The sequence below is a fragment of the Arachis ipaensis genome, chromosome B10, assembly GCF_059453495.1.
Source record: "Arachis ipaensis isolate K30076 ecotype BB chromosome B10, ASM5945349v1, whole genome shotgun sequence".
NCBI classification, from domain to species: domain Eukaryota; kingdom Viridiplantae; phylum Streptophyta; class Magnoliopsida; order Fabales; family Fabaceae; genus Arachis; species Arachis ipaensis.
In genome coordinates this window covers 13,762,253-13,773,536 of record NC_142435.1, presented here as the reverse complement: position 1 = coordinate 13,773,536, position 11,284 = coordinate 13,762,253, and the positions used below count along the sequence as shown (strand labels likewise).

At 34.2% G+C, this 11,284-nt stretch overlaps 1 protein-coding gene across 4 annotated transcripts; it reads left to right on the top strand.

The window, feature by feature from the left end:
* The first annotated feature begins 3,087 nt into the window (after window positions 1-3,087).
* SSP5 (SCP1-like small phosphatase 5) lies at window positions 3,088-8,515 on the top strand. Of its 4 annotated transcripts, none has more exons than XM_016325489.3 (7): window positions 3,088-3,440; window positions 4,657-4,892; window positions 5,227-5,363; window positions 5,781-5,877; window positions 6,007-6,498; window positions 7,486-7,823; window positions 8,021-8,515. In XM_016325489.3, exons 2-7 carry the CDS (start codon window positions 4,736-4,738, stop codon window positions 8,234-8,236), a joined length of 1,437 nt encoding a protein of 478 aa, XP_016180975.1. In that variant the 5' UTR covers window positions 3,088-3,440; window positions 4,657-4,735; the 3' UTR covers window positions 8,237-8,515. The 4 variants fall into 4 exon arrangements, with proteins under 4 accessions (XP_016180975.1, XP_016180976.1, XP_016180974.1 ...); XM_016325490.3 differs by having other exon boundaries at window positions 3,138-3,440; window positions 4,695-4,892; XM_016325488.3 differs by lacking the exon at window positions 3,088-3,440 and adding an exon at window positions 3,495-3,713.
* Window positions 8,516-11,284: the final 2,769 nt, after the last annotated feature.

Here is an 11,284-nt window from a genome sequence, read left to right as displayed (position 1 = left end):
ACTGTGGGGATGAAATTCAGTTCAAGGGAGGCAGTAATCAAGGCAATGAAAGATTATACTATCCGGAGAGATGTATACTATCGGGTATATGAGTCGAAACTGACGACATTCTATGCCAAATGTACAGAATATGACAATGGTTGTGACTGGTTGATCAGGGTTACCAAAATACAGAAGAAGTACTGTTGGGAGATAAGGAGGTACAATGGAAGTCACACTTGTACCAGGTCTACTATTTCTCAAGACCATTCGAAACTGGATTCCAAGACAGTTGCAGAAGCAATTAAGCCGTTGGTAGAGGTTGACCCGTCTATAAAGGTGAAATCAGTCATTGCTGAAGTCCAGTCAAAGTTTAACTACACCGTCAGTTATCGCAAGGCTTGGTTAGCAAAGCAGCAGGCGGTGGAATCAATTTTCGGAGGTTGGGAAGCATCGTATGAAGCTTTGCCCATATGGTTTGAGGCCATGGGTCACAAGGAGCTATCAGCAGTGATTCACTTTGAAACAATGCCTGCTTACCAGGGGGATGATTTGGTTCCTGATATACGTGTACTGCATAGAGTCTTCTGTAGTTATTACTCTTGTATAAGGGCCTTCAGACACTGCAAGCCAGTGGTGCAGGTGGACCGTCCATCTCCTTGCAGTCGACATGAGTTGCCCTACACAATGATCTATACAAGTGTGCCAGGCATGCCGAACCCCCAACTAAACTGTATGATCCCACCGAAGTTACGGAGCAAAGGTAAAAATTTCCAATGCACCGCTGCACCTGACTTATCTCCAAACAGAATTATCCCAAATAACAACTTTATGTGACACTTTACATACATGTGAATGTGAACATCATCATTCAACACTATATGATCTTCTAAACCCCTAAACCACGTTAATTTTATAAAGCTTCCTCTACAGTCCGTCTTCCTCGGTGCAACTCCAAATTGGTGCAAGCACTCGGCTTCCAATGCCTCAAAACTACTCATGGTCGGCCTGTAACCGGAAGACCATTTGTCGGCAGACCGAGAATTATCACCACATCCTCCAAGGTCATGGCACACTCACCAACCGGAAAATGAAAAGTGTGAGTCTCAGGCTGCCATCTCTCAATCAGAGCATTAACCATTGCTGACTGACATTGGATAACTCAAATCTGGGAAACATAATAAAATCCAGTCTCGCGTAAGTGTGATTCAACAATTTCGTTGTATGGATCCGGTGGCTTTAAATGATCACACATCAACATCCGTGAACCCTACAATATCATATTTCCATTATAAGTATCGGTATAATATAACTATATTATCAAAAATACAATTATTCTTACATGTTCATTATAACTAATTTTCAGTATAATTACATTTCAAACATACACAATAAATCTATTATACAAAAATCCTTCAATCATATTGATTACCTTATAACAAAAAATAATTAACTTTAACTAACTAACCAGAATAATTTCACGACTGAAGCACAAATATTTTTTTTCTTTCAACCTCTATTATTATTATTATTATTATTATTATTATTATTATTATTATTATTATTATTATTATTATTATTGTCTAATTTTACTGAATTAAAATTCAATTATTAATCATCATAAATAAAAATAATTTATTAAATTTTTATTATTAATCATAATGATTTATTAAACTCAATTACTAATACTAATAATAATAACAACAACAATATATCAATATCTACTCTAATCTAATATGTACAGATCTCATTCTCCTTTTTCTTTCATTCATTCATTCTTTACATTCATCACATTCATTCATACTTTCATTTTATTTTAACCAATAACCATAAAAAAAAATCCAACTCAACGGTAAAACTTACCATATTATACATACATACATACATGATTAATTCCTATTTTAATTTCTATTTCTAACCACCTAACAATAAAATCATACACACATACATGATTAATCTCTACTTAGTGCCATTATAATATATATTACTAATAAAATCTAATATTATCACTATTATTATTATTATTAAATCAGATTATTAAAAAATAAAAACTTACATAATTTGGATGTCCAAAATAGTTAACAATATGAAGCTCCGATTGATTTACTTCTTTAAGTTTTGGTCTTCTTAGCATTTTCTTTAAATTTTTTTGAAGGTTTGTCGTGGTCCAACAATAGTGAAGAATGAGGAAAATGGTGGGATTGGGAGCATAAAGAGAGGGATACGAGAGTAAAAAAGATACTGCTGGGAGGGGGAGGGGGGGGGGGAACAATCGTTGCTTTTGGAGATAGAGTTACGAGCCAACCAAAGAAGCCAAGTGCATGCGTGACGCGTGGACAGGGTACTCAAATCGGACCTACCGATTTGTGCCCCCTCCGCATTATGAAATCGGTCCGTCCGATTTCCATTCTCCTAATCGATCCATTCGATTGTAGCCGTCACATCTCGGTAAAACATCCTAAATCTTCATATCGTTACTATACTCTATCAACCCCTCCATATCAAAATTAAAAAACTCCACAAACATCGTATACGAAAAATGTGACACATTAGATCAACGCTGGTGGATATTTTATTTCATCCATATTTCATAATTTTAGCGTATTGAATCAAATTACAAGACAAAAAAAATCAACATTCCATCCGAAATTTGTGTGGATTAAATGATGAATTTGTGCAAATCAAATCTAATCTAATCCGTATAGACCTGTTGAAAGAAACTTCTACTCTAGTTGCTTTAGAAATTCATTCAACAAACATCACAAATAATTCAGGCCCTCGTCAGCAAAATCCAGGAAATAGGAGCATTCAAAATAAATTAAGGAGAGTTTTGCCACCATTGACAGCACTGTTGAGTAGTGTCGTAGTGATGAGTACGGAGTCGGGTTTTGAAATTCAAAATCGCAACCAAGAAGAGATTGGTTATTACACATGACTTTGACGCGTGCATCTCACTCTCCTCGCAAAGGACGAAACTAAGGACAACACTCAACACACGTGCCGGTTCATCCACACGCGCGTGACGACGACTAACACCCTCGCGTCTACTCTTCAAACCTGTAAGAAACTACTAAGAAATAGTCTCAGCTTCAAATTTCGGTGGACAATAAATAAAATTTTTATAATTTCATTAAATTTAATCAAAATTTCAGATGCATAAGCATAACCATTTATATTATTTATCGACTCATCGCTTTCTTTCAAAGAAAATAATTTTTCCGTTCGTCAATGTTTTGTTTTCCCTCTCACTTTCTCATTGGAGGGAAAAACATCCAAAAACTTTCTGCGGAAAGGAAGTGTTGGAATACAAATCTAGGGTTTTAGAATTAGTCATTTTTCTTCTTTGCTTAGTTACTCTTCAGCTGCTTTTAGCAATTTACTTATTCCATTTTACTATTTGGCTTTTCGATCGAAAGAAGAAACATTGCTGAGAGCTAATCGCTTTTGATTTTTCCCATCAGGTATCTGTGATTTCAGCTGAAATTTGTTGCTTTAGCTTATTTGTTTTGTCATTTTATAGATGTTCTGCGTTTTTTGGGCTCTGTTGTGCTTTTAGGGTTTTAATCTGATGTCAGTGTTGAGGTTTTGGTTTTGGCTGTTCCTTGTTCATTTTGGTGCTCAAATTTTGGTTTGTTGAAATGGTAATTAATGCTGGATGCTTTACTATGGTGGGCTTGCTTGTTAATTTTGAGATGCTGTGGAGTAACTGGACTATGGAGTTCTGATGATTCAATGTAATCTTTTTCTCCTTGTGAAGATTCAACGATGTCATTGATATATGAATAACCCTTGAGTGGAAATACGTCATTTCTTGAATTTCACCGTGTTTTTTTTGTGATTTTAATTTTTCTTGAATTTCTTCAATGCGCACAGTACATGATATGATATGGACATACTAGTGATGCACCGAATACTGAAAATTGTTGGATATGAACGTGGTATTGATGCATGATTAAAATCAAGCCAAAAAAACCGATCGTCCATTATTCATATCATCTTGCACGCGCACACACACATATACATAAAGCTTGAACCATTCATTAAATATTCTTTCTTCATTATTGAGAACTGCTTAGAAGCTTGAAAAAGCTTAAAAATTCTGTGTCATTTCTGATTTGAAGTTTTGAATGGCTTTGTGTATGATGTGTTTCTTGTTCTATGTGGGTGAAAAACTAGATTATTAAATTGGAAATGTGAGTATGCTTGTTGTGATTTGTCAAATTGAAGATTGAACATGCACTTTTATAGATATTAATTATGAATTAATTAATGGTGCAAGATTTGGATATTATCCCATACTATCAAGCTAATGGGTATTTGGCAACCTATTGGCAGTTAGAAATGAAATCATGAACATGCTTCCTTGCTTGTGAATTAGGGGAAGGCAAGTCATGAGAAAAGTGTAGTTTGATTTATCAAGTTCCATTGGATATTTCTGTGATGGTATGTTTGATGAGAGTGTATTTTGGAGAAATAATAGCTTGTTTATTTTTACTGTTATAATTTTTTGAGTTATTTCTAGAGGCTTTTGATTATAAGATGCTTTATAAGCTTATTCAAATACAAACTAGAGTTTAATATCTTAGTTGTTGGTAGGTCTAGTAAGATATCTTCACATCTCCAATTGGCAAGTTTCCTTGATCATATATTGATAAATGTATCTTATGTTGGAAACAGGGTAATAGTTGTGGAATTTCTTTTGCTTTCTCCTGCAGAACTCAACCAGGAAGGTTTGACATTCTTCTCAAAAGTAAACATGCAAACCAAGAAAAAGGGCTCCAGACGAAATGCTACTCAACAGCACGGTAGTCCTCGAGTTTCAAGAACACAGAGGAAGGTATCTGAAAATGGGCAAGCAGTTGAAAGGAAAGTTGCTGACTTAATTACATCATCATGCAGAAAAAATAAATCTTGTAAGTAGGCAGTATTAGTTTGTTCTATTATGTAGATATTCTTGGTTATTGGTTGGCTTTTTGCTTGTGACTCCTGGTACATATGTAAATTTCACCTTATCTAATTTCAAGCCTGCCTGATTCATAACCATTTTCGTTCTTCATATGACCCTAATAATTTTTATTCTTGAAGTTCCTTGTCTACCTTTATTATACCAAAACAATATATCTTTGGATAGAAAGTAAACAAGCATTCTATATTAGTTGGACAAATTATTCATTTTAGAACAATCTGAATGCTAAATGATGATTAACTTGATTTTTTTTTCTGGTAACCCTGTTGGTGTAACCTCAGTGACTGCACTTGAGAATAAAGCCGGAGAGTCAATTCCTTCAACAAATTTGAGTAATCAGTATGACTTTGTGGACCATGGGACTTCCAATGCTTGGTTGGAAAATGATGCTGTTAATGGTACTTCAGTAGATGTTTTGGTAATTCAACTAGACCCATCATTTTAGTTGTGTTATTTAGAATGGCTGTTTCTTGGTATATGGGTGTTGTGCATGGATGCTACTACAAAGTTTTTCTTTTGTTTGAATTTTTGAAACTTCTAGACCTCAACTGCACAAGGAGTGAACCTTGTCAAAGTTTCCTAGTTAGTTAATTTGTCTTTTGCTTGAAAGATGGTTTTGAAAACTTCTAGACTCCAACTGGATGAGGAGTGAACCTCATTTGTCAAAGTAGCGTACTTATTATCCTTCTGATGTAATTAATTTCAGCAGATTCTGACTTATGCTGAGAAAATTAAATGCAAATAAGTTGTGAAATGTCTCTTTGAAGGGGCTTGCTTTTATTAAACTTTGCAGATTGTCTTGCATACTTGTTACAAATTCACTTTATTGGTTTAGGGCTACAACAAGCAAGCTGCTCATGTGGAGTCTGGAACTATATTTTCTCCTGGATTTCACTTATCCAAAGGTTCTGGAGGAAAAGTTGTTGACAGAGGTAAATGACATAACTTTGTTCTTACAATCATCAGCTTTGAATTATTATTTCTAGTTGCCTATGTAATCTTACTAGTTGCAGTGTTTATTAAAGGTTTCATTGACATATGTTTCTCTTTTTTTTTTCTAGTTGATTTTGTCAAAATTTTTCAGCATGAGGACCAAAATAGAATTTGTTCTGACCAAGGAACAGATTTGTCACTGGTGGATGCCATAGATGATCCTGATAGTCGAGGATGTGGCACTGCAATGGAAGTAGACATAAATAATTCATCCAACTATGACCAACACAGATGCGGTGATCCAATGCTGGATTTAAGCACAAATGATGTGAATGTTTGCAATTCTGATTTTGATGAAAATGTTTCCTTGGAAGTTTCTGCCATATATCTTGCCATGAAAAACTCAAAGCTGGAATGCAATGATGAACCTGGTCAGGAGTCTATGTCAGCAGATGTATGCCCAGAGGATGATGAATTTGAGGATTTTGATGACTTTGATCCTTACTTATTCATAAAGACCTTACCTGACTTGTCAACGGTGGTTCCTACCTTTAGACGATTGTTGCTACCTAAGCAGACACGGAGCTGTCCTCCTACTACTCTTGTCCTGGACTTGGATGGTAGGAATAATTTGTTTGCCTTGCTGTAGAACACATCTAACATTTTATTCATATCTCTGTTTTTTATGCTGTAACCGAGTTGTTATGATCATTTTAGTTCTTGACTTCATTCCATGTAATTTCCTTCTCTTTGGGTGTCATTGCTTATCTCTTTTCCAACTTAACCACCAAAATGAACCTCAAAAAATTCTAGTGCTTACCAAAATATATAGGACGCTTGCCAAAATAGTCCAATTATGAGTAAGTTCAAAGCAGCTGTTCAATAAATTTACTCATGGCTGGACCATTTTGGTAAACTCTCGAACCTTTTAGGGACTGTTTTGTCATTTCTTTCTTTTGAGGTCTGTTTTTTTAGCGCTAGACTGTTGGGGTCCATTTCGGTAGTTAACCCTCTTTTTCCCTATGATTCTAATTGGTGTTTCATTTATATGGATTTCTGTTTCTTACTCTACCCTTATCATCATGGTCCAAATTGTTATATTGCTAATGATATAATTTGCTGTTATCACTTCTATGCAATTATGATTTTTTTGAACTTATTAAAGTGGTAATGTGGACTAAACTTTGGTACTAAAGCTGCTTCATTGGGGCTTTGAAGTGGTGGACACTAGTCAGTCACGATACCTTTCTGCTCCTGACTGGGCTTCCTTTAACTAAAGGGGTGTTATCCTAATGTGTTAAATTAATAGGATGGAAAGACATAATTTAATCCATGTTCTGTAGTGATGATGTTGTATTTGATTTGTGAAATGCTTGCCATAGGTAAACAAAAACTTTTTGAAGTGAAAAAGGCTTTTTCCTTCCGAGCTGAGGGGATTCTGTAGTCGTGAAAAGGGCTTTTGTTATTCCGAGCTGTTATTTTAGATTAATATGATCTCATTTTTGCATAGCTAACAATTACATGAACTGCTCATATTTTTATTCCGTTTCGTCTTAATGTATAGATTTTTATACCCTGTATATTGACTATAATTTTCTGTTTGGCAGAAACTTTGGTACATTCTACCCTTGAGCCTTGTGAGGATGTCGACTTCACTTTTCCCGTTAATTTCAATTCCGAAGAGCACATTGTATACGTACGCTGCCGCCCTCACCTCAGAGATTTCCTCAACAGAGTTTCTAGCCTTTTCGAGATAATTATATTTACAGCTAGTCAAAGCATTTATGCCGAGCAACTTCTAAACGTGCTTGATCCAAAGAGGAAGATATTTCGCCACCGTGTATACCGTGAATCCTGTGTTTATGTGGAGGGTAATTATCTCAAAGATTTAACAGTGCTTGGTCGTGATTTAGCTCGTGTTATAATAATTGACAACTCCCCTCAGGTATAGTTATTAATACTAATTTTAGATCATTACTGCAGTCATCATGTCTTACTATATTTCCCCATAGTTATCTAATAAAATTGGGTTATGACCAAGAGCTTTTTTAATATAGAAGAAATGCTTTTGGATAATGAAAAATGCAAAGTTTAGTGTTACATCGTAATACCTTTTCTTTGTTTGATTTGTTGGCTTCCCAGGCATTTGGGTTCCAGGTGGACAATGGAATACCGATCGAGAGTTGGTTTGATGACCGTTCAGATCAAGAATTGCTTTTATTACTTCCATTCTTGGAGAGCCTGGTTGGAGTTGATGATGTACGGCCTTTAATCGCGAAGAAGTTCAATCTCCGGGAGAAAATTGCTGCGGCTGCCCTTCCTCTAAATACAAACAGGAGAGAGTTCTTATCGGAATGAATTGTGGGTTATATACAATATAGAGAAAAATGAAAGCATTTCTGTATGTTGTAACAATATTAGGGTTATTATGATATTAACAATACCATTTTCTTTGTTGTGGAAGTTGTAATGATCACACTTTGAACCAGAAAACAAAAAAAAAAAAAGAAAGAAAAAATGATGGGAGAAAAACATAATAGCGTAGCATGTTTTTCGAGTATAAACCTTATATACGACTAGTGAGGATGCTTGGTTGGTTCGGATAATAAAAGTTCCCCAATTATTTAATTTATAAAACCTATTTGGAGCTTGTTTGGTTTTACCTGTGTGCTAGTCTCGTACCAGATTTCAATTTCTTTATTTGGAATTAGTAATTTTCCTATTTTGTGCTCGAATTGTGGGTTGATTGTAATTTATTTGCCTTGACTGGTGCTACAGCTTGCTGCTACCTGTATGATGTACTGTGATGCACGGATACTAATAAGAATACGATAATATGTAAATATGCAAATTTAAAATTTTTGACATAGTATATATATAAGGGAAATTCTACGGTGCTGACAGTCAAAGTAAGCATAGCATGCTGAACTTATGTGTTTAAAGAGGAGATGAACTTGTGTATTTAAAGAGGAGAGTAACATGTGGGAGTTTTATTTTTTTTATAGAAAGATTGCGACAAACCCCGTTTTGTTCTATTCCCTTTATTACAAAGCTAATTTTAATGTCGGTAACTTTTTTTTTTTGGGACTGGTCTTGAGTAACTCTTCAGCAATAATTATTTTTGGTATTGGCCTAAGAATTATTTTGAATGACTAATAGAGATTGGATAACAATGATTGATGATTTATTGACTCCTTTTTTAAGTTTAGTTGAAATTGTCTTTTTTTTTTTTTTATGATTAGAAAATAGGAATGTTTACTGATTTTAATAGTTTTTATTTATTTTAACTATGGTGAACAAGTATAGAAGTTTTTATTTATTTTAAATTTTTAGAAAATAGTAATTAATGTGTGCACACAAATATTTCTATTTATTTTGAGAGAATTTATTTTTCTGTTCATAATTTATTTTGTTTTAAATTTTATTGATTTCTATGAATAGTTATTGATTGGATGAACTCAATTTAAATTTAAACTTTTATTGACTGAAAAAATTTAATTTAAATTAAACAAAATTAAACTAATATATTTTTACATTATATTACACATTTATTTAAATTTAAATTAATATAATAAAAATTAATATAATTTTATTACGATTTAAATTGTATCGATTTATCATCTAAATTTTAGTTTTAAATTAAAAATTATTAAATATTTATTATTTTCAACAAAATATATTAATTTTTAATTACCTTTTAAATAGACTAAAAGTATACTACAAACACTCCCCTTTTTTTTTTGTTTATTAGTTTGATCTCCTTTACAACGGGAACAAAATAGGTATACGGCAAAAAAAAAAAAAAAAGAAAAAAAAAAAATAATAATAACAACATGTATCTTGTTTAGGATAAGAAAATGTGATTTTGAGATACATGCATGTATTATTTTTTTTCATTATAAATGAGATAAATAATATTATATAAAATAATAAATATTTTTTAAATTGTATATTTGATAAATAAAATATTTAATTTATTTATTTTAAAAAATCCAAAACATTAATATAAGATATTTGTGAGGCTGCTTTGACCATTGAAGATGTTTACCGTGATGGAGTTTGGCATTTGGAGAGGATTTACTCTTTTATTCCTATGGACTTAAGGGAAGACATTCTTAGTTTAGTACATATTTCGGCTTCTGGTCGTGATTTGGGTTGGAGTTGGGAGCACACTCTTTACTCTGCTAAACAAGGATATTTATGGTTAATTCAGAATAAGTTGAATTGGGATAGGAATATCAATTGGCTTTGGCTTTGGAAGGCGCGGGTCCCTGAAAAGTTGAGGCTCCTAGTGTGGCTTTGCCTTCATGATACTGTACCAACTCAATATCTGCGTTTTCGGTGACATCTCTCCTCCTCATCATTATGTACACGTTGCAATCAACTTCCGGAGACAATTCTTCATTGTTTTCGGGATTGTGAAGTGGTGCGATCAGTTTGGGTTTCTCTAGGTTTTTCTGATGTGTGTTTCTTTGGCTCTCACGAGGTGCATGATTGGTTCAAGCATGGCCTCCTCAATGAAGGTTGTTCCAAATTTGCAGCTATAATATGGTCAATTTGGCAAGACAGAAATATGGGTAATTTTCAGGGAATTTTTGGATCTGCTGGGTCAATTGCATACAAGGCTGGCAGGTGCATGGTGGATTTTGAATATACAACTCAGAATCGAGTGTGTTGCATCCAGGGATTAAAATCTCTGTCTTGGTCTCCGCCAGAACCTGGTGCTTGGAAGTTAAATTGTGATGGGAGTGTGAACTTGGGAGATGATTATGCTGGTTTTGGATGGGTAATTCGCGATAGCTCCAGTCAATGGGTAATGGGATGCTCAGGAAATTCCTTTGGATCTAGTGTCATCAAGATGGAGTTGTGGAGTATATGGAAAGGTTTGGCTTGGGCTTGGGAGGGGGTCTTAAGCTTGTTGTCTGTGAGACAGATTGTGCATCAGCTTTTGAGCTAGTGACTAGTTGGCAAGTTCCACTCTGGCATCTTGAAAAAGAAGTGATACAACTGATCTTTGACTTGAAGTTAAGAAGGGATTGGGATATTCGTTTTGAGCTTATCCCGAGAGAAGCTAATGTCGTGGCAGATCGGTTGGCAAAGATGAGATCTGGAGGTAGCGGAGCTGATGAGGTTCACCTTTGGCACCAGCCGCCAGAGGTGATTTATTCTCTCTTGCTGTTAAGAACCTGATTTTTTTTTTTTTCTGCTCTTTTATTTTTTCTCTTGGTTGTTCATAAAAAAAAATATAAGATATCATAATATAGTCCAAAACTTAATTAAGTATTACTAACAAGCATAGCTATATTTTTGTTTTTGGCAATCGTAAGTATAATGCCTATTTACTAATCACAGTGAGTGAAAGGAAATTTCTAGCCTCTATTAGTCATTTACAAATAAATTTTCAGC

Coding starts and splice junctions, on each gene's coding strand:
- SSP5 (XM_016325488.3), top strand. CDS start 3,628: ATGCTGGATGCTTTACTATGGTGGGCTTGCTTGTTAATTTTGAGATGC. Junction 3,714..4,656: donor TGGAGTTCTGATGATTCAAT/GTAATCTTTTTC, acceptor TGTTGGAAACAG/GGTAATAGTTGTGGAATTTC. Junction 5,364..5,780: donor GTACTTCAGTAGATGTTTTG/GTAATTCAACTA, acceptor TTATTGGTTTAG/GGCTACAACAAGCAAGCTGC.